This window comes from Fusarium proliferatum, assembly GCF_900067095.1.
Source record: "Fusarium proliferatum ET1 genome assembly, contig: FPRO_scaffold002, whole genome shotgun sequence".
NCBI classification, from domain to species: domain Eukaryota; kingdom Fungi; phylum Ascomycota; class Sordariomycetes; order Hypocreales; family Nectriaceae; genus Fusarium; species Fusarium proliferatum.
Genome location: NW_022194791.1, coordinates 4122583 through 4145345, shown reverse-complemented (window position 1 = coordinate 4145345; position 22763 = coordinate 4122583). Strand labels below are relative to the sequence as shown.

Here is a 22763-nt window from a genome sequence, read left to right as displayed (position 1 = left end):
GCTAGATATCGTGTGGTATAGGGTAAGGTCAAGCTCCCAATGAATCACCCACCCAGTCAAAGAAGCGAAGCAACTATCTCTCGACATATTCTGTAATATTCATGATATTACACGGATCGAATGATAGTGCAAGGGGTCTCACAGTGGCTGACATGACAGAAACCGACATGCATTACTGCATCTGCAGTGGCTGACATGCATCTGTCTACCCCCAGTCTGCCTGACGTGCATGAACTCAACAATACTTTGTAGGGATGAGCATAGGACAGGGGGTTCCATCTCAGGCGGGCTCTATCCTTGCAGATTGAGCCCCATAGTGCTCTGCAGCTGCGTGTAGGTGATTGCAAGGGTTTTACGCAAACTGTCAGTCCAGAGATGACAATGTCAGTCTCGGGAATAGTAAGGTTCACCGAATAGGAAGTCAGCCAGCCTCAACATGTTGGAATTGTGTAATCTAATGGTTGGATGTGAGGGAACATAAGAGCTCATGAGCAGCTGAAGGGTTAGGGAAGTGATTTCAACCAGACAATTATATTCATCATCACCTTGACTTCATTCATTCTTATTAAGCTATACAATATGACTCAAATGAACAGCCACAGCGAGCTTAATGGCCATAATGGAGAACTCTCTAACGGAACCATGAATGTTCATGTCAATGGTCATGTCAACGGTCATACCAACGGTCAAACAAATGGGCACACCAATGGCCATGCTCTTAACAGAAACCAGACTGAGGGGATCAGCGGCGGCATCACCAACGGCCACAGCACACAGAGCAACGGACACGCCATGCCCATTCCCACTGCCTCTGGAGCCGATGCCCCCAAATCCTCCTTTGAACCCATCGCCATCTGCGGAATGGCATGTCGACTCCCTGGAGGAATTGCCTCTCCCAGTGACTTATGGGAGTTTCTTCTCGAAGGAGGCGACGCTCGAAGCCGCGTTCCTATGACAAGATTCAATATTGACGGTTACTACAATGCTCACAAGGCTGGGAGTGCCAACTGTCAGTACGGCTACTTCCTCGACGAGTCCGTTGATCTGGCTGGGCTAGATACATCCTTCTTCTCCATGTCTCGCCGTGATGTCGAGTGGCTCGACCCTCAGCAGAGGCTGATGCTTGAAGTGGCCAGGGAGTCGGTCGACGATGCTGGTGAGGTCAACTTCCAAGGCTCGAGCACCGGTGTATATATCGGTTCGTTTGCGAATGATTGGTACGATATCATGGGGAGAGATCCTCTACACAGAAGTGTTGTTTCGACCATTGCATCGCATGACTTTATGATCTCGGAACGTATCTCTCACGAGATGGATCTGAGAGGGCCAAGGTATGAAGCTTAGCTTATCAATGCTGGGCGGCGACTAACGATTCCATAGTATGACCATCCGAACCGCCTGTTCATCTGCGTTGGTCAGTCTTAACGAGGCTTGTATGGCCATTGGCAAGGGTGACTGCGAATCTGCCATTGTCGGAGGAACAAGTCTCATCCTGGCCCCTGATCTGCTTACACGATTGGCCGACCAAGGTATCATCAGCCCTGATGGTTCATGCAAGACATTTTCCGCCGAAGCCAACGGTTATGCTCGCGGTGAAGCCATCGTCTCCATTTACATCAAGTCACTGAGCGCCGCTATCCGAGACGGGAACCCCATTCGTTCCATCATCTCTGGTGCTGCCGCCAACTTTGACGGAAAGACTAATCCTCTGACGAACCCAAGTGTTACAGCCCAGGAGACATTGATCAGGAGAGCGTACTCTGTCGCAGGCATCCCTGATGTCTCCAAGACAGCGGTGTTTGAGTGCCACGGAACAGGAACTGCAACTGGTGATCCAATCGAGACTGAGGCGATTGCTGCCATTTTTGGCGAACAGGGTATCTACCTCGGATCGGTCAAGCCTAACCTGGGACACTCTGAGGGTGCCTCTGGGCTTACCGCCGTCCTCAAGGCCACCCTGTCTCTGGAGCACAAGATGATCGCCCCCAACATCAAGTACTCGCCCGTTAACCCCAAGATTCCCTTTGAGCGCGCCAAGCTCGTCATTCCCGAGGAACCAACATCATGGCCTGCGGGACGTGACGAGCGTATTAGTATCAACTCTTTTGGTGTTGGCGGTTCCAATGCCCACGTTATTGTTGAGTCTATCGAGAGCTTCATGGCATCTCACCCGCAAGTTATTGCTAAGCCAGTGACCGAACCAGACTCTCAGGATGAAGGTCCCAGACTGTTGCTGTTCTCGGCCAAGACTACGCCCTCTCTCAAGGCAATGACTGCCAGCTATCAGGCCCTCTTTGACAGTGGCGATGTGTCGAACCTGTCTGACATTGCATACACGCTTGCGAACAGAAGAGAGCACTTCACCCACAGGTCTTTTGCCATCGCCACCAGAGAAAATATCGAAGTCAGCACCTCCGTGCTCTCCAGAGACAATCCATATTCCCCAAGCTCCCTCATCATGGTATTTAGTGGCCAGGGTGCTGCTTGGCCCCAGCTTGGACGAGAGCTTCTGCTGTCAAACAGCGTATTCTCTGGTACTATCAATGCGCTACAGGAGCATCTTGGAACGCTAGGCCCTGCTTCGCCGACCTGGTCTCTCGCCGAAGAGATTCTCAAACCAGCCCGAACCAGCAGAATCTACGAAGCTGAATTCTCTCAGCCACTGTGCACCGCGTTGCAGATCGCCCTCATTGACACATTTGCCTCGGTCGGGGTAAAGCCTGATGCTGTTGTTGGTCACTCTAGTGGTGAGATTGCTGCTGCTTACGCTGCTGGGGCTTTGACGGCGAGGGAGGCCATCATCATTGCCTTCTTCCGTGGTTCAACAACTACCGAGCAGAAGAACCTACAGGGCGGGATGGCTGCTGTAGGTCTTGGATGGGCAGAGGCGGAGAAGCATCTCAAGCCTGGTGTAGTGATTGCTTGTGACAACTCGCCCACCAATGTCACCATTTCTGGCGATATTGAACCTCTGCAAGCTGTAGTGGCTGAGGTGAAAGAAGCCCACCCGGGAATCCCCGCCACTACTCTCAAGGTCGATAAGGCTTATCATTCTCATCACATGCTGGGTGCTGGCGAGATCTACCACGCCGCGCTCGTTGATTCAGGAGTTGTTGGGAAAGCACCTCAGATCCCTTTCTTTTCCAGTGTGACTGGTGAACTCCTCTCTGGGACAGAAAAGGCGAATCAGCTTGGTCCAAAGTACTGGCAGACGAACTTGGAACGACCTGTCTTGTTCCGATCTGCAGTTTCGTCAATCATCGCATCTTCTGAGCCAAACCATCACCAAGTCTTTTTGGAGCTTGGCCCTCACTCTGCTCTTGCTGGGCCCCTGAGGCAAATTCTGACCGACAAAGCAAGCAAGGCTTCGTACGTCCCATCCCTAGTCAGGAAGCAAGACAGTGTTGAGAACTTCCTACAGGCCATTGGAAAACTCTACACTTTGCATATGGATGTTGACTTGAAGTCATTGTTTCCCACTGGTTCTTGCGTCGCTAGCCTGCCTTGCTACCCCTGGAACCACCAGAATCGTCTCTTCTTCGAGTCTCGCTTGGCCAAAGAATGGCGAGAGCGAGAGTTCCCGGACCACAACCTCCTAGGAATAAGGAGCCATGAGAGCACCAGCCTAGAGCCATCCTGGAGAAATCTCATCCAGGTGTCTCGCACCCCGTGGATTGCTGATCACAAGATCGGCGAGACGATAGTCTTCCCCTTTGCAGGATACATTGCTATTGCATCAGAAGCCTGTAGACAGATCACTGGTATCCAAGAAGGAGTTAGTCTGCGGAATGTCAAGGTCCACACGGCTTTGGTTATTGAGGAAGATGGTGCTACAGAGATCGTCACTACCCTGCGCCGTGTGAAGTTGACAGAGGAGCAAGACAGTGAGTGGTGGGAGTTCTCTGTGAGCTCACACAATGGCCACGTATGGATCAAGCATTGCTGGGGACAGGTTCGGGGAGAGCAGAGCCCATTTCCTGAGAAAGAAGCCATCAAGAAAAGTGACGACGTGCTGCCACGAGAGGTCAATGCTTCCAAGTGGTATGAAGTCGTTTCTGAAGAGGGACTTACCTATGGGCCTGCTTTCAACACCATGGAGAGTATCTGTACATCGACAAAACCACCCCATCAAGCCTCAACTACTATACAGAATGGTGAGGACCGATGGGATGATGCTTCAGAGTATCACATGCACCCCATTGTCCTCGACACCTTCTATCAGTTAGTGAGTTGCACATCTACGCTTGGAATCTGCCGCGACTACCGACGACTCGTTGCCTCAAGCATTGAGTTCATGACCATGGCTAGGTGCAATGATGAGAGAGTGAGCATCGAGGTGTCTTCAGAGCTTGGACAGGACCTCGTTGGTAGCGGTACCGTATTTTCAGGATCGAGGCCCGTCATGCGAATCATCAACTCTCATTCTTCGTTCTTTGAAGAGGGAGATGTAGGCGAAAATGCCAAAGTTCCCATCACGGCGAGATGCGAGTGGGTGCCAGACATCGATTTAAAGTCGCTTGGGGATCTTGTGACGTGCCCTGAGGATACTGCGGACTCATTCAGCAACCTGACGGAGCTTTCCAAGATATTGGTCACCCAGGCGCATCGATTGGCTGCCAGTGTTGATGTTCAAGTTCCACATCTGACCAAGTACAAGGACTGGCTCGACAAAGTCATGGACCCGAACCTTGCAGCTTATGACGATGCGGACCTGGCCAACATGTCCAAGTCTCTTTCTCAGAAGATCCATGAGAATGGGACGTCACCGGCGAGACTTGCCGCGGAAGCCATGATCGCGACCTATAACAAGCTTAGTGATCTTCTGAGTCAACAAGAGGCTGAAGTCACCGAGCTCGACTCTCTTTCACCACTTGAACTGGTGTCTCAGCCAGATATTTCCGACTTCCTCCTTTGTCTCGGCAACAAAAAGCCTACACTCAGAGTTCTGGACTTCTACTCGGGATCTATTGAGACAACTTCCAAGGCTATTGAGGTTCTTACTCGCAATGATGGCACTCGTCTGTTCTCCAAGTATACCATTGCCACGCCTTTACTGGGTATGCCAGAAGCTTCAAACGAACACCTCCAGAAACTAGTGCCCGACATTGAATTCACGACTCTCGATCTCAGCCAGAGTCTAGCGGACCAAGGGTTTGATGACCGACAGTTCGATCTCATTATCGCCTCGGGTGCCATTAGCTCAGCCAGGAACGTAGAGAAGTCCCTCGAGACTCTTCGAAACTTGTTGAGTCCTGCTGGAAGACTTCTACTTGAGGAACCTCGACCTGATTCACTTTGGGTAAAGTTCATTCTTGGGACAACTCAAAGATGGTGGTCACATGAGGACGGACGTTTTGAGGGGCCAATTGTGGATTTGGAAACACTCCAAAGACTCTTGGAAACATCCAACTTTGCCAATGTGGAACAGCTGAGTCTGGCTCCCTGGGCTGCTACTGTCGTGGTGGCTAGGCGGGAGCCTCAGAATACACCTACAAAGCGAATCACTTTGCTATGTCATGGAGGAGGACCATCTGAGCTGACACGGGAGCTTGAAGCTCAAGGCTACGCTGTCGATCGCTGCTTTTTGGACCAGACTCCTCCTCTTGGTCAAGACATCGTGGCTGTTCTCGATGAGCAAGGCCCCTTTATCGAGAGTATCGACGCCGACGGGTTCACAAAGCTCAAGACATTTCTCAACAGCGTCCAGAACCCCAATGGCCTTCTTTGGGTAACACGCCAGTCGAGTGTTGGGTGTCAGGATCCCAGATTCGCTCAGATAATAGGGTTCACTCGCACTCTCCGCAACGAAACATCTACGGATATCGCTGTCTGTGAGGTAGACAACATCACATCGCCCGAGAATCTGGCAACTCTGGTCAAAGTTCTGGCCCAGTTCCAGACCAGGAGTCAGGATGGTGTTCTCGGCCCGGACCTGGAGTATGTCATCAGTAAGGGTGAGGTTCTGGTGAATCGAATCTTCCCGGCCGCGCTGGGTAAGGAGTTGGAGGATAAAGTGAGTGAGAGTGAGGCATATATCACTATGACACAGCCAGGTCGTATGGAGAGCTTGTTCTGGGCATCACAGCCTCCAACTGATCCCAAGGACAACGAGATCGAGGTTGAAGTATATGCCAGTGGCCTCAACTTCCGCGTAAGTACCTTTCCTAAACTTATATTTCCTTGTTAACTTGGAGGCAATAGTACGTCTTAGTTGCCATGGGAATAATCCCACCGCCCAAGAGTCTCAAGTTTGGTTACGAAGCGGCCGGCGTGGTTCGAAGGGTCGGTTCCAACGTCACCAAGCTTCGTCCTGGTGATCGCACTGTCTTTGTCGGAGAGGATACCTTCAGTACTGTTGTGAGGGTACCTGAACTTCTGGCCCAAAAGCTGCCTGACGACATCAGCTTTGTTGAAGCCTCAGCCATTCCTATTGTCTTCTTAACTGCTGTCTACGGCCTTATCGATCTGGGACGTCTTACTAGAGGCCAGGTACGTCCAAATGACACATATACTGACTGTATCTAGTGTGATGCTAACACATTTTGCAGTCAGTTCTCATTCACAGCGGTTGTGGCGGTGTAGGACTTGCTGCTATTCAAGTCGCCCGCATGCTTGGTGCCGATATTTACACAACAGTTGGCAGTGAAGCCAAGGTCGAGTACTTGACCAAGACATTCGACATCCCCAGAAGCCATATCTTCAGCTCCAGAGATGCGTCATTCGCCACAGATCTGCTACGAGAGACTGGAGGTAAAGGTGTCGATGTCGCTCTGAACTCACTGAGCGGAGAACTTTTGCACACAACCTGGAAGTGCATCGCCAAATGGGGCACCATGGTTGAGATTAGTAAGAGGGATCTTCTCCAGAACGCCCAGCTTGATATGAGCCCTTTCTTGCAGAACCGCAACTATTGCTGCCTGGATGTCGACCAACTGAGAGCTGAGCGTCCCGAGGTTATCAACCGGTAGGTCAATATTCCTCCTCATAAAAAAATGATTCCTAACATATGTAGTCTTCTCTCCTTTATTATGAACTGCTTCTCCAACCGCATCCTCAAACCAATCCGGGTCGATCAGGTGTTCCCTGGCTCTGCGGTCCTAGATGCCTTCAGACACATGCGGCAAGGCAAACACATGGGCAAGATTGTTCTTGAGATCCGAGATGCCACGGGCAAGCCTTTGACTGGCCCTGTTCAGGCCACTAAGACAACCAATCTCCAACTCGACGGAAGCGCATCATATCTGCTTGTTGGTGGTCTGGGTGGTTTAGGCCGCGCCCTCTCCGTTTGGATGGTCGAAAGAGGTGCCCGAAACCTAGTATTCCTGTCTCGTAGCGCCGGAGGCAGCACTCAGCATGACAAGTTCAAGCAGGAGATCGAGAGCATGGGCTGCAGTGTCCAGTTTATTCGTGGCGACGTCACCAGCGCCGGCGACGTCACCCGCGCCATTGGCGAGGTCTCTTCTCCTCTCAAGGGCATTATCCAAATGTCCATGGTTCTTCGAGACCGCATGTTTGAGGACATGACGTTCCAAGAGTGGGAGGCAACAACTCGACCAAAGGTTCAGGGCACCTGGAACCTACACAAGGCGTCTCTGGCTGCCAAGTGCCCCCTCGATTTCTTCCTTCTCTTCAGTTCTTTATCTGGCATACTTGGTCAAGTCGGACAAGCCAACTACGCCAGCGCAAACACTTTCCTCGATTCTTTCGCTCGATACCGAGCTGGAATGGGACTTCCTTGCACATCCCTTGATCTCGGAGCCATGGAGGGCATTGGATATCTTAATGAGAACCAGGAGTTGCTCCGAAAGATGAAGGGCACTGGATGGCGTACTGTAGGCGAGAGTGAATTAGTCGAAGCACTTAACGTTGCTCTGATGCCTCCGTCCTCTCCTCAAGAGTACGGCGATGCATTCCTCCTCGGTGTTGCTCCCACTGTTCCTCTGGGAAGCGCAGAGAGTAGCACGCGTCTAAGCAAGGACGTGAGAATGGCGGCATATCACAACATCGGCCGTGGCCAAAGTGGCGCACTGCCAGCAAACGATGGTCTCCGTGCTTTCCTGTCCTCGGTCAAGAAGGATCCCAGCATCCTCAAGTCTCACGAGTCTGTCAACACACTTGCCTTGGAGATTGGTAAGAAGCTGGCCAGTCTGCTCCTCACTGGCGACGTGGACCTGGACATCAGTATGAACACCGCGGATATGGGACTTGACTCGTTGGTTGCTATTGAATTACGTGGCTGGTGGAAACTCACATTTGGTTTTGAGATTAGCACACTCGAGATGCTTAGCATGGGAACGTTGGAGGCATTGGGTAAGCGCACTGCGGATGGGCTCAAGGGGCTCTATGATAGCTAGAGTATCGTTGGAGGGGACGTTTGGATGGTCGAAGCCTTTGCATCGTTCTAGAAATTGGTTTTCAAGACCTTGATATTTTTGGCATTGTGTAAGCTCTCAACTGTGATATAGCAAGACAGGATAGACCGGCAGGATCACATCTTTATCTCAAGTTTAGGATATTTCAGGATATATCAGCATACCCGGCTTTTGAACTTCTCATGGTAATCCAGTTGCTGAGTTTACTTTGATGCTTTATATTAAGGTCTGTCGTTTCCTTACTCCTTAAGTGGCAAATATGAATGTGTGGTGAGATGCATGGCACGATTATCTTAGTCAGCCAACATGTGTTTGGCATCCAAGTGGTGCACAAAAGGACTGTGTACTTATCCAAGTCTTTTCCATAATAGAAGAGCAACTAGTATGAATTCTAGGGGTCTAAATGAATGAAGTCATCCAGAACCTAATATCAAGGCACGGAATGGAGTAGCGTTCTCGTTCAAAAATGACCGCGTAATGTGGAATGAGAACGCCCAACAGAATTAATTCAGTTGGCCCATCGCAAGTAGCCCAGCTGATCACTAAACCCGACCTCACCTCACTCAGCGGGAAGCTCGGGCCCCTGCAACTCCCGTAGGCCCCTAAAACAACTGCCCCGCCATAGGAGTGATGTCGACGCTCAGCGCTGATTGGTTTCCGTCGTTCTCTAATGACCGGTTTCGACGGAGCGAGATTGGAGGACACCACAGAAACAAGGGCGAGCTTACCGTCATTGTACATACAATTACACTGCATGTGCTCCATGTTTTGTTTCTAGACCCTTTTTCTGCCTGTGTCTTTGCCGTTCTTGTATTTCTGTGCTTTTCTCTATGGTCACCACCGTTTACAAACTCGGCTCCCTCGGTTGAGGTCCCCTTTCACCGTCATCTTTCTTTAAGTCGACTGTTCCTCTAGTTCCTGCGACAGACAGTTGGTCTTGTGCTTCGAAACAAATGCTCAAGGCATGGTGACGTCAAAACTTAACTTCTTAGATACCTCTCACCTTCAAATGCTACAAGCTTAATCGAGCACGTGCAGCTTCAAATCACAACCACGACGACCTGACATCCGCCTGCGCGCTGCGACGAGATGCTTCTCCTCCATCAAGTCGGCAGCCTCAAGACAGGCGAAGTCGTTCGATATACTATAACATACATACCTTCTCAAGACAGGATCTTACCGTCTCCTGAGAAGCTCTTCCTGCGCGTGCGCAACACCTCGGCCATCGCTCTCCGAGCCGCTTTCGTCCACGGACCGTATACTCTCTCCGCCGCCGCTTACCCCGCTGCCTTCAACCCCAACGAGAAGTTCGAATATCCCGAGCGCTATGGAGTGCCAGAGTTTGAGCCCATGGTCAAGGCGGGAGGCTCTTGGGAATGTGAGCTTGTGGTTCCGGTTACGATCCGACAGACTGCTGGGCTAGGAAGTCATGGAGGCTTTGGAAAGGCGCCAGAGCATGATCATGAAAGCGCCAGTTGGATTGTTGAGGTCTCTTCGCAGATTCTGTTCTCGACTTCTGCTGCTGTTGGCTTCGAGGTTGTGTTGGCTCGTGACAAAAAGTCCTTAAGCCTCAGCAGCTCGAGTCCGGTGGTCGGTGGACAATCCCAAGTTCCTCAGCCTGGAAAGATCAGCGACTACCAACAAGGTGTAGAGGCCAAAGAAGGGCATCATTCTGCGCAGCCACGAGGTGTCTTTTCTCGCGCGATACAACTCAAGGTCGAAGATACTGCAGCATTGTGGAATGCTCCTAGGCTTCCAGGCTGGGATGACAAAGGAGAAGGGCGCGCTGAAAGGCGTTCAGGTGCAGATCAGCATGTAGAAAGTGTCGTCAAGACTGGCGATCCCGAAACAAAAGGTGATGAATCAAAACCAGAGAAGCCCAAAAAGAAACAGAAAAAGGTCCACATGGTGGTCCTGACACATGGGCTGCACAGCAATCTTGGCGCAGATATGCTCTTCATGAAAGAAAGCATTGATGCAGCTGTCAAGCAAGCCAAGATCGATGCCAAGGCACGGCGGGCCCGGGAGCGAGCCGCGAGGAAGAAATCAGGCAATGGCCTTGTCGAATCAGATTCTCACGATACAAAGGACATGGACAGAGTGGAGGGTGAAGATGATGACGACGATGATGATGAAGAGGTTATTGTTCGTGGTTATTCAGGCAACTCGACCAAAACTGAACGAGGAATTAAGTATCTCGGGAAGAGGCTCGCTAGATACGTCCTGTCCATGACATACCCAGATCAGCCATTCCTACCGACAGGAAAAGGAATGACGGATGCTATAACTCATAACTTTGATAAGCATGATCCCCAGCAGAAACCGGTGCACAAACACAGTACTATTCATCTCGGCAAGGATGGGGCTCATCTTCACAAGGCGGAACGTCCATACAAGATCACCAGCATAAGTTTCATTGCTCACTCACTCGGTGGTCTTGTTCAGACCTACGCCATTGCATATATACAAAAACACTCACCACAGTTCTTCGACCTCATCAAGCCAATCAACTTTGTTGCTTTGGCTACACCATTTCTGGGGCTGAGCAACGAAAACCCTCTATACGTCAAGTTTGCCCTGGACTCTGGTCTCGTAGGCAGGACAGGAAAGGATCTTGGTCTGACATGGAGAGCTCCCACACTTGCACGGAGTGGTTGGGGTGCTATTGTAGGAAACCTAGGAGAGACAGCGCATAAGAAAGTTTACGGGGAGACGCAGCCAGAGTCGAAACCGCTACTAAGAATCTTACCGACTGGCCCTGCACATACCGCGCTGAAGAAGTTCCGAAACAGAACTGTGTACTCCAACGTGGTCAACGATGGAATCGTACCGCTTCGCACAAGTTGTCTTTTGTTTCTGGACTGGCAGGGACTCGGGCGTGTTGAGAAAGCTCGGCGAGATGCTGGCTTGGTCGAGACAGTCGTTGGGTTCGGATGGGCTGAGTTGACAGGCACGAATCAGGCTCGCCAGAAGCAACTTGGAAACGGCTCAGCAGGACAGTCTGGTACTTCATCTCCTAAGACTCACGAAGATATGCGCGAGGTTCCACAGCCACCGAGCACGGCTATAGTTGATGATGACAGGGCGAGTCTGCGTTCTGTGGCCACGCCATATGGCGATGAGGTACCGTCTGACTCTGCTGATTCTACCAACAGCGGACCACTGGCGGGATTCTTCAACTTTTTTAAGAGCAATGAGCCACCAAAGCCCCCCAATGTGTCGCAGAAGCAGAAGAAGATATACTCCAAAAGTCAGACTCTCAAGCTTGACGAGTTGGCTGATGGCAGTGTTGACACTGCTTCTGAGACCGCTTCGACTAAACAGTCCAAGGTTACAACTGGTCATGAGGGCGAAGATGAGATGACTGCTCCTCCAAGAACGACTATCTTTGAATCTGCTGGTGATCTACTCAACCCCAAGGTACCCGATGTTGAATACCTGATCGATCCTTCTAAACGGCCGCGAACTATCTTCCATGACCGCGTTTATCACCCAGCTGATATACCTGGTCCACCATTGAAGAGACGTCCTACTACGTTGGTCAGGAGGAAGACGGGCCAACGACAGAACTCGATAGGACAGGCCTCTACCAGCAGCGCGGATTCGTCGCCTTATCCTCATGTGAATCACGAGGACAGTTCATTGTCAGCTAAAGACTACGATGATACAGCGAACACGAATCCCGATAAAGATATTCATGAAGTTATCGACACTTCAAATATGCGAGTTGAAGAGAAGATTGCGAGAGCCTACCACAAGGACCTGTCCTGGAGAAAGGTTCTCGTCAAGGTTGAGCCTGACGCTCACAACAACGTTCTGGTCCGCCGCATGTTTGCCAACGCGTACGGCTGGCCTGTCATCAAGCACTTAGTCGATGCCCACTTCAGCGACTCGGCGGCCTCTCGTCTTCGCGACGAGGACGAACACAATCGCGAGCGGGCCCGCAATATGAACGAGCCTCCTGACGAGCATGGAGCCGAGCTCAAGAAGAGTCGAGACAACTTAGCAAGTATGACTCGAACGGATAGTGAGTCTCGGGAAGCTATGGACAAAGTATCGGATCTGCCGAAGCCACAGCAGTCCCAAAGAGGGAGCGACGCATCAACACACCAGCGGCCTAAGGCGGAGCGAGCGGACTCAGTGACATGGAGCGAGCGAGACTGGCACGATAGCGATGGTGAGAGTGATCTCGATTTTGGAGGTGATCTGCCTGCGCCAACGTCCCCGTCGGCGCTTCATCAGCAGGACAAGGGCAAAGAGGCGCAGGGGCCGTCGGGTGGGTGGAACTGGGCGGAGAAGATTGTGGGCAAGGGAGCTTCTCGGGCGAAGAGTCCCGTGCATGAAGCTAAAGATGAATAAGTCTAGGCTTTTTAAAGATGCGCATTGTATTATACGACTATGGATTGAGAAGAGATGGGAGTTCATACAGGATAGAAGGGGCGTTGAAGCGCAGCATGTCAATACCACGACAATGAATGCAGAGCCAATTCAATTGATCAATACACGGAATACCAATTCCAGTTTGAATACGTGTCCTAGAACTCGCCGTAAGAGCTCGAAGAATTAGCTCGGAGCTTGAAGAAGCAAAGCTGTAGGTCTCAGTTCCCATGTCTCAGGTACCAAACATCTGGGAGCACTAATCGGTCGATTGTAGCACCAAAAAAGGCAAATGAGGCTTGAGTCAAAAAGAATCTCCATGATGCGAACTATGGGGAATTGGGCAGACAGATTCTGTAGGCTAAAGACTGTGCAGAGTCGCCCTGCATAAAGAGGCTTTTGGGAGGTGTTCGGTATGGGATGTCAGAGCGTTGGGATCGAGATCTTTATAAGACATGGCTTGAATGATGACGAGAAGACTATGGACATATTTTCAGGGGAATTCGAGTTGTTCCATCGTGTAAAGTCTGGTGATCTGAAAAGAATTGCTTCTTGAGAAGGGCATTGTGAATATGCATGTTGATCAAGGGACATCTAATAAGGTTCAGCATGTGAACCCTTGAAGATAAACTAAAGGATCCATATTACAAAAAGCAACCGGCTATTTATTATATTAGTATCAGATGCAAAAACGGCAAAAAGAAGGTATAACAGCGGAATCTAACCGCCTATGTTGGACGAACAGGGAATCGAACCCTGGACCACTCCCAGATTATTCAGATGAATTATGCTAAGGGAGTATTATACCACTAAACCATTCGCCCGAGCAATTGTTAAAGTAGAGGCTGGAAATGTATGCTAAGTCGGTGGTTTGTGAGAATTGGTGATAGTGTCGATTTATGGTGGGGTTAGAGGTGAAAGTGGGGGCTTGAATCGTGCCGGCTGAATCTCTTGGCCACGGCAGTGCATTCAGAAGATGCAGATGCAGTAGAGAAAGATGGAGACTCTTATATTTATAAGGAGAAGAAAAAAGAGGTTATTGCAGTGGCATTAATAGAGTGTCATGTCCTATCAAATATCCTCGTGGTAACAGAGAATACACAGAAATCGAGAGTCGATGCACGTGTAAATCAAGTATTAATCTATTCTCCAACCATGACGACCATGTGCGTCACCGTCCATTTCTCTCTGGGCTGGGGGCCTCCAATTCCACTCCCAGCCAGCCCAAGCAAGCAAAGCTCCAGCTCCAAACAAACTCCAAGTTCGGGAGCTCACTAGAAGGGAAAAAATCATCGTCGTCAGCTTCGCCACGGTTCTAGCCCATCTCTCCCATAGAATCCCTGTGCAATTCCTCTCCCAACCAAGTTGTTGAGCTGGAGGCAAACAATTCCTCTCTACCAGTCGCTTTTTTTTTTTTGCCTCCTTCACCGGCTTCCTTTCTATATGTGCGGTTCTTGCCATAAAGATTTATATTACGGACGTCATGCTACGATAGTTTAACTTTGCTGATTCTACGATTCTTCTTACGGCGAGCTTTTCAACTCTCTCTGACATTACTCCCTCTGGCGCATTGCAGCAAACGACTGCCAAGATGATGAGATTATACCTCCTGCCGCTCTCGACGCGGCGAACTCTCCTCTATGCGAAACGACTCGAAGCAAATACTGCGCCACAAGGCAGAACATATGTCGACAAGGGCACTGCCTGGGCAGCCAAGACGTGGGCGCAATGGGAGAAGATGGAGTCTGGATGGAAGCGCAAGGTCGTCGATTACGGTAACTACGCTTTTCGTCGCATCCCATATGAGGAATGGGGTTTGAAGTCTGTGCCGCCTCTGTCGGTGAGACAGCGTGGGAAGGAGGTTGAGATGAAGGAAAAGGTCGACTTGTGCTTCCCGAGCTCCGTGATACCGCCGAACAAGGCGGAGGGTATCCTCAAGACTCTTGCGACGGAGCGTCAGGCGCTGCACAAAAAGAGGCTTGTGTGGTGTATTGTCGGAATGCCGATTACTATTCCATTTGCGCTTGTGCCCATGTGAGTACATACCTATCTTCTTTGCTTTTTTTTTTCTTCTCGATCCGCTGACTAACACACTCCAGCATCCCTAACCTGCCCTTCTTCTACCTCGTCTACAGAGCGTGGTCGCACGGCAGAGCCATCTCAGGTGGAAAGCATCTCCAATGGCTGCTCGAGAACAAGCTCCTACGCCTAGCTCCCTCTGAGAAGCTCGATCAGCTCTACGCACTACATGCCCCACCAGCCGAAGAGCCGGACAATAAGGAGCGTACCCTTCTTACACAAAAGGAAGTTCAGACTTTCTCAGACACTCTTGACATGCCGGCTCTTGAAGTAGAGCTCGAGAGGGCTATATGGCAGGTCGAGCAAGCCGTCCAAGACCCAGATAGTCCGAGCCCACCTAAAGAGAGTTCACCTGGTGCAGCTGCCGAGAAACCAGGGTCCACTGAGACGGTGGACAGGAAAGATCAATGAGAAGAGAAGAAGAATTAGTTGTTACGCATGAGTTTTCCTTATGTTATACGATGTATGATACCTATGTACTGAGGCAGGAGTGTGTTTTGGTACGGTTAAAGAAACGGTTGGTTGTATTGTATTGTAATGTATTTGTGTTTGTATTAGACTGGAGTGAATACCTAGGAAAAGGCAAAGGTAAAGGTAAAGGAAAAACAGGCGTAAGTACGCGGGTATATCTATAGAAAAGGTCCTCTCCCCAACGCGCCGCGCCTAACAAATGTTGGCGTAGTGATACAATCGCAATTATCATAAAATTCATGGCTCTTCGTTCATATTTGCCCTTCTGCGTAAGTCATAACGTATCAGCTGCTCTGAGCATATCGCGGACCTTGAGAGCGGGGAGAAGCCCGACGAGACCCATTGCCAGCACCATCCGTCTCGTCCTGAGACATGTGAGATCTGGAAGACGGATGTTGCTGGCAATTCGGTGGGCGTCGGAGAGTGAGAAGTTGAGGCCGAGGTTCTTGAGACCGGGCATTGAATACAGACAGTTCTAGAGACTGTTAGATAGATTCTTGGTGAGATGTACTGAGGCATAACTTACTCGGCTCTTGGGTGGTGCTTTATATCCCATGACAGCAGCTTCAGCATATTCATACTGAACAACCTGAGCGCTCAGAACATGTCCTCTCCAAGCATCCGCTGCCTTTACGCGGAGGAGTCGTTGAGTGAGAGTGTGAGATCCAGGAGGGCCTCGTCGACTTCTTCTTCGGCGCACAATACGTCCTGAAGCTGTGGCATATTTGTTCTCGGGTCCATGGGTCGAAGGGTTGAGAGGAGATGGAAAGACTGGGGCGTACGAAGACGCATTGTGATAGATACAGGCGACCATTGTTGCTGTTTGTTTGTCGTTGTTGTTTGTTTGATGGTATTCAGTATATTGTCTGAAGGATGAAAAGAGAGGAATCTCGGAGGGAGACCAAGTTATGGAATATTACTCTTGAGGGAGATGTAAAAGAACGAGGGATGGTGATACTATCTGCACAAGAGGATATCCTCGAATCCTTATATTCAATTCCTCTCGAGTAAAACTGACACTAGTGCCATCACTCTATCCTCCCCAAGCCATGTAATTAGAGAGAAAAATGATCTCCAGGGGCTGGACGGCCCAAGACTATCAGAGTAAAACATCGATGTTCTACATTAGAGGAATGCTCTCTGCGCGTATAAGTCGTGACCCTTGACAAAGATGGAGGTCTCCACCAGCAAAAATGGTTCGGTTCGATGTGGAGGCTCAAACTCGGCTAGTCAGGTACAGAACGTGAGCTGCAGCGACTCAGATGATCAGGCACGGAGCACTAGAAAAAGCAAGGAGACGTGTAGACAAAAAAAGGAGTCTGAAGAGAAACTACTGCAGGTCACAGCAGGAAACGAACGGGAAAAGAGACTAAGAGATTATGACAAGACAGACACCAGCGGGCGAGACATGAGGATCCTGTGGTGGGAGTGGAGAGGCTCGTGTCTTCTTTTTCATCCCTTGATATCGTGGGCGGGGGGGCCAGGAACAGAGACCTGACCTGATAAACTGCCAATATTATTGGCTTTTCTCCCTCAATTGTTAAAATCTAAAGTTAAGAGAGCCCCTTCAGTTGTAGAATATGTCTATTCTATCCATTGTGAGAAAGGTTTGATGGGGAACTAGACAATGGGACTGGTGGGAACGTGGTCCATGATCTCAGCTAACGAGGGGGAATACAATGATCGTACCCATCCATTATTTATCGGCCCGCGAGCTACTAACAACAAGACCTGAACTTTACGCGTCGAGACGTGTCAGTCAAAATAAAGATCGGTTCAAGCTGAGCTAGCCTACAACTTTGGTTGGTTGGTTGGTTGGTTGGTTGGTTGGTTTGTTAGTTAGTCAGTTACTACAACATAGAATAGATAGTTCAAAAGCTGAAAGGGCATCATTGTTCCATCTAAGTTAGTCCTAAGCGAGTGAGTTGACCAAGACCTGTCTGTCCGTCTCCAACGCCGACCCTTCCCCTCCCCCTCCTTCTGATCAAGCCCGATTCCGACTTGAATTGTCCGATCTGATTACTGTATTACCCAATGTTTGATGCAAAAGTCGTACTCTGAAAAACAATAAAACCCATTGAGGTCCTCAAGAACGACACCTGAAAAGAAAGAAGTGGCATCGTCTCTTACTCTATCGTGTTTCTACCTCATGAGATGAAAGTAGCTTCGGTAAAGATGGTGCCCTCCTCGACGATCTCCTCATCTCCAATCTTCAGCTTCAGGGAGAGCTTGGGGTGGTACTATAGATTTTACAGTCAGCAAGGGGGTTAAGTTCGGACGAGTCTCTCGGAAATTAAATAAAGGAAGAACCGTACCTGATAGATGTATGGCTTTGTGCCAGCTGCAGCTGCGACAATGGTCTTGACGAAGCCGGGGACTTCGGCCATGACGTCAACTCGATCAACCCTCTCTCCGAGAGATCCCTCGACCGACGCCTCGACGGCTTTTCCGTCCTTGGTCTTTCCGGCCCAGGTGTATTTGGCGTCGCTCGGTTCAGGCCAGTCATTCTCCGAATCCTTCTTGACCTGAGTGTGCGTGGCCGTGTTGTCGACACCGCCGATGACAATCTCGCCATCCTTGACAATACCACCCACGTTGACGAGGGTAGAGCCGTACGAGGGAGTGCTGGTGAACTCCATCAGCACAGCTGAATAGGTGGGACCCTGAAAGTTAAGAAAGTTCCATCGAGATGCAGCGTGGTGCGGCTTCATGCCCTGAAGGGCGTAAGCGAAGAAAGCCTTGCCCTTGAAATCCATGGGACCTTCCTTTGTGGTGATGGTGCCCTCAGCAACACAGCGAGGCCAGAAGACGTGTCGCATAGATCCCCATGGGTTCTCAAGGTCGGTACCGTAGAGGGTTGTTCCTGTGGTTCCGGCCTGGAAACCAGGTGTAGAGCGGGTGATCTTGAGGTTGACGATGGCGTTGGGGTCGTTCATGCTCTTGATGGTGTAGTAGGTGCCATCCTCGGACAGCTCGATCGCGCAGTCGTCGGCGTAGAAACTCGTCTTGTCCTCGTTGAAGTCGTGGTTGTTGAGGGGTGTAGAGGCCCAGAGGTGGGGCTTGGAAGGGTCTGAGCTAAAGACCTTTGCGTTGAACTGGCAAGTCGTTCGGATGCCACTTTGAAGATATTAATTAGCAGAAGCCGTGTGATATTGGAAACTCGCAACATACGCCACGTTACTATAGATAAGCTGAGCAAGGGCGATGTAGCCGTTGTCGCCAAAGATGTAAAAGGTGTGTGTCTCAACAGACGTAGAGTCCATAGCCTGCCACTTCAGGTCATTTCGAGAGGTCTCGGTGTAGGGAGTCTTCTCAGCCTCTGTAGCGACAGACTTGATGGCAGAGGGGCCGTAGATAGGCTCCTGAGTGCCGGCGACATTGGCCAGTCTATAGCGGTCAGTATTTTTACATGAAGCTCTCCAGGGTCCATCTCATGGTGGGGTCAAGAAGGATCTGAGGGGGGGAGAGTTTATAACGTACTGTTGCTTTGCCCAGTTGAACATGATGAACGTGTATGAGGGTGTGCTTTGTATGTGTAAGAGGGAGAGAGAAACAGAAAGTAGGGATCTGCTTCGAATGAGGTTGATGGGATGATGGGTCGAGAAATGAAGGAAATGCTGGGGACGTCGTTAATTAGCCCAAGGCTGGCTACGGTACGGCATGGATGGATTGGATACTAGAGCTGCAGTCCCAAATATCGATGTCACTTGCACACCGCTGAGCTTGCTGTTATGTGGCGGCACCCGCTTGATTTTCCCGTGGGTCATGGAGGGGTACTTGGATGATACTGTGGCTGGTGTCAAAATCGATGATGTGGGGAATGACGTGTGTTGAGCATAAACGCGTACCAAGACGCGTCTATCCTTTACAGCGATTTTTATAGTAAAGTACAGTATCTTATATGCACGTTACACTGCTGTAGAATGTCCTCCTTACAGCGTGTTGAGAAACATGAAGACAAATGTGCAGTCTTGCGCCACGCATGTCATTGAATAGGAGTAAAACTGCTTATTTAGTGTTGAAGAAACTAATGTGCTAATGTAATTCCCGTAGCTTCCGGCATCCACTTATTGTAAATCAGCGCCGGGCTGGGCTGGTAATCTCATCTCAAAATCATGCCCAAATGGTCCCATGATGCTGAACTTACCCTACAGACAATCCTTGGAATCTTCAGGAGTCATGACAAGCGAAAATTGCTAATAAATTGTCTATTCCAACTGGGAACGTGGTTTTATTGTTTCTAATTAAGCTGTACGGATATAACATAGTTGCTTCACGATGATTGACTTGGTGATATCTCTGTCGTTTCGGGTAACAATGGATGTCCTCGATCACAGAACAACTACAAGAGATATCACCAAGCAGTCGACTGATTCCAATTGTCAGAAAACAATGAATTGTCCAAAACATCGAGAAGAAGCATAAATGTTTACTATATGAGTCACACCTATACAAATAATAGTCTACGTTCCGTGCTCCTATAATCTAAGGCATACATAAATACATATATTCATCAACGGGAACCAATTTACAGAGTAACTAGTATCAACATCATACTCGATACTCGATCATCGGATCTACTTAATAGTTTCGGGTATACAAACATAAATACGAAATGTTAAAATTTACCTTACCCCCCGACAGGGGCAACAAAGGAACAAAGTAAAGTTCCAAGGCACTGTGAAACGGCCAATCAGAAGTCGCCTTTACTTATTACCTGCAGTCTAAAACCCTTCGGCCCGTCATCTACTGAAGCGACACTGGGGGCTTCAGTGCGCGACGCGCTCGGTCACTGGACTCGATTTGACTTCTGATCCTAACCTTCCAAATCCAACCTCAAACTTGTCTCTTTCCTCATCAGCCCAGACCAGCCCAAGACTTTACCTCGTATCCTCCAACTTTACACCAAATCACGAATTATAACCTCGCGATTGCCACAGACACATCAGCCTTATTGCGCCCCAAAGTCATCGACGCTTGCCCTTGCGCGTCAGTCAGAACTTAACTGCCGAGCAACCACCATCTTCACAATCTTTATCGAGCATTATCGATAACATCCCGCGCGCTTCTCCCTATCGATTACCTACCCTACCTACCTTGCTTCATCAGCCCTGTATCCCGTCGTTTTGCAGGCAATTGTCACCATGGAGGAGGACGGGGCGCAACTCCTGCAGCAGACAGGACTTGATCCTATTTCTCGACCAGACTCGACTTCGACGTCTGCATCAGCCTCATTACCACACGTATTACCAGGCATTTCGGCTCTTGCTGCTGCCAACGCTGCTACAGAAGCGACATCTCAATTAAGGTAAGATAACCCATCAACTGTTCGTTATTCGTGACAATGAATGCGCGATACTGTCGACTTGCGCTCGAGCCTCCATCGAACAAAAACCCTCCGACACCTCCATTACCAAAAAATTGATTGTTAACTAACCCCTGTCTGCAGAGCATCGGCCGCTCCGTCGCCCGCAATGTATGCCACTGCATCACCTGCCGCTACGAGTGGGGGATCTGGAAGTACAATGGCAAGTCGCGACATATTTCATTATCACAATCTTATCAGCACTTCCCCCGTTGCACTTTATATGCTGGGTCTGCAGCCGATATATGTCATTTCCTGCAATCTTATCTCTTGAGAACTGATGCATCCTGTCACGTTTTTTGCGGCGCCAGCTCAGTTGGCCCGGCCTTATCGCCGCTGATTGATACAATCACGTGTCTTATCTCCAAGCCTTGCCACACTAATCCCTTACGGGATGGTCGATGGGTCTCGGGCTTATCTGGCTTATCAAGCGCAGCCAGTTACGTTGCAGCCAAAGAATTTTACTCCATCCTCTTATCGTGGTCGAGATAATACTCATCGCTCTCCCTCCCGCTTTCGCATTGCACTGCACTGAACTCACTTTACACTCAACAACCGGCACCATGATGGCAACTAACGGATCAACGCAGCCTACCTGCCAAAATTGCAGTACCTCTACAACGCCATTATGGCGTCGCGACGAATTTGGCTCGGTTCTGTGCAATGCCTGTGGCTTGTTCCTCAAGCTGCATGGTAGACCCCGGCCAATTTCGCTCAAGACAGACGTTATCAAGAGTCGCAATCGAGTCAAGACAATGCGCCCTGATTTGGCGAATAAGAAAAAGGTTAGTGCAATGCGCTCAGAGGCATTGCGCATCGCTAACGCGGACTAGCAACAACAACAACAGCAGCAAGCAGCTGCGCAAGGATTCCCTACGACCGATGCAAATGGATTCGACACGACCGGACAGGCTGCTGCCGCCGCCGCACATGCTGCTCAAGCCGCGCGACGAGCATCACAGAGATCGAATGGTCATGACGGAGCCGACTCACCAATCTCCCGCACGGGTACGCCCTCTATGTACGCGCATGGCCTGTCCCAGTTTATGGTCGACGACCCTTATCAGACCGGCTTTGTCGCAACAGGGGAAGGTCGCGCGTCATCTCCCACGAACGGGGATCGCAAAATGGACGCGCCACAGACGCATGAGCAGCTTATTGCGCACAACTCAAGCCTGAAGACGCGGGTCAGCGAACTCGAAGTGATCATTGAGCTTTTCCGAGGCCGCCTTAGCCAACTTGAGCAACAAGAAGCTGTCGTTAGAAGCGGACAGCAGTTAAACCAGTTGCGCTCTCAACTGGAGCAAACACAGGAGAGCGAGGCTCAGCTACGCCGACAGCTCGAGGATAGCCACCGACGAGAGAGTAGCCTCAAGCGACGTCTAGATGACCTTGAGCTCGAGCTTCAAGCTTTCCAAGGAGCCAACTTGGCCCCTGGAGAGAGACCCGCTAAGAGACCACGTACCCTTGAAGAGCCCACAAAGACACAAGCTGAGGCAGATATTGAGGCGGCTGCTGAAGCATTGCTGGCTTCGGAAGCCTCTAGACCGAGCGAGGCTGTCGAATCTGCCCCTGTCGTAGATGCTCCTGAGCCAACCGAGCTACCACAACATTCTGAGGGCTCAAAAGAGGATTCTGTTCCCAAAACCGATGATGAGATCGAGGCCGCTGACGTTCCGATTGATCCTAACATGCCCGTAATTGATGATGTTTCCCAACCTGCGGCCGCAGAAGAAACAACGAAAACGGAGGATGTTGAGATCCCTGACGCACCCGATGCATCTGAAGCACCTAGCGCGCCTGAAGCAGCTGAGGCAGCTGATGTCGCTGCCACTGTTGAAGCTTCTGCCACCGACGACGCCTCTCCTGAGGCTACTGAAGGGACAGAAACTCCTGCGCCCGCTACTGCAGCTACATGAGAAGAGTGATGTTGTAAACGTCTCCGATTAGTAACGAAATGAACTTGATATCCGCGGCAGTCGTTTAACTGACGTATCATTTGTCATTGATCCAACGCTACTGTCAGATTCATTGCTCGGTGTCTCGGCACCAATTACGACTCATCTTGATTTATACCCCCCCGTGCGAGGCGTTTATCG

At 50.2% G+C, this 22763-nt stretch overlaps 6 protein-coding genes and 1 non-coding gene across 7 annotated transcripts; 4 read left to right on the top strand and 3 right to left on the bottom strand.

Annotated features, from left to right (window-relative positions):
- Positions 1–579: 579 nt before the first annotated feature.
- FPRO_02445 (uncharacterized protein) lies at positions 580–8354 on the top strand (the record flags this gene model as incomplete). Its single annotated transcript, XM_031227453.1, has 5 exons — positions 580–1331; positions 1381–6151; positions 6202–6489; positions 6549–6964; positions 7013–8354. 5 exons carry the CDS (start codon positions 580–582, stop codon positions 8352–8354), a joined length of 7569 nt encoding a protein of 2522 aa, XP_031077888.1.
- Positions 8355–9461: 1107 nt separating this feature from the next.
- Positions 9462–12731, top strand: FPRO_02446 (uncharacterized protein; the record flags this gene model as incomplete). Its single annotated transcript, XM_031227452.1, has 1 exon — positions 9462–12731. The coding sequence occupies one exon, from the start codon at positions 9462–9464 to the stop codon at positions 12729–12731; it is 3270 nt and encodes a 1089-aa protein (XP_031077887.1).
- A 752-nt stretch (positions 12732–13483) lies between these two features.
- On the bottom strand, positions 13484–13573 carry tRNA. The gene is given in 2 exon segments: positions 13484–13519; positions 13538–13573. It is a non-coding gene; the product is annotated as a tRNA-Ala (tRNA).
- A 767-nt stretch (positions 13574–14340) lies between these two features.
- FPRO_02447 (uncharacterized protein) lies at positions 14341–15239 on the top strand (the record flags this gene model as incomplete). The annotated part of the gene is made up of 2 exons (XM_031227451.1): positions 14341–14783; positions 14849–15239. 2 exons carry the CDS (start codon positions 14341–14343, stop codon positions 15237–15239), a joined length of 834 nt encoding a protein of 277 aa, XP_031077886.1.
- Positions 15240–15573: 334 nt separating this feature from the next.
- FPRO_02448 (uncharacterized protein) lies at positions 15574–16113 on the bottom strand (the record flags this gene model as incomplete). The annotated part of the gene is made up of 2 exons (XM_031227449.1): positions 15574–15774; positions 15826–16113. The coding sequence occupies 2 exons, from the start codon at positions 16111–16113 to the stop codon at positions 15574–15576; spliced, it is 489 nt and encodes a 162-aa protein (XP_031077885.1).
- A 1333-nt stretch (positions 16114–17446) lies between these two features.
- FPRO_02449 (Survival factor 1) lies at positions 17447–18802 on the bottom strand (the record flags this gene model as incomplete). The annotated part of the gene is made up of 4 exons (XM_031227448.1): positions 17447–17539; positions 17615–18416; positions 18471–18686; positions 18780–18802. The coding sequence occupies 4 exons, from the start codon at positions 18800–18802 to the stop codon at positions 17447–17449; spliced, it is 1134 nt and encodes a 377-aa protein (XP_031077884.1).
- Positions 18803–20443: 1641 nt separating this feature from the next.
- On the top strand, positions 20444–22583 carry FPRO_02450 (putative GATA type zinc finger protein asd4; the record flags this gene model as incomplete). The annotated part of the gene is made up of 4 exons (XM_031227447.1): positions 20444–20607; positions 20749–20827; positions 21255–21449; positions 21498–22583. The coding sequence occupies 4 exons, from the start codon at positions 20444–20446 to the stop codon at positions 22581–22583; spliced, it is 1524 nt and encodes a 507-aa protein (XP_031077883.1).
- Between the last annotated feature and the right edge of the window lie 180 nt (positions 22584–22763).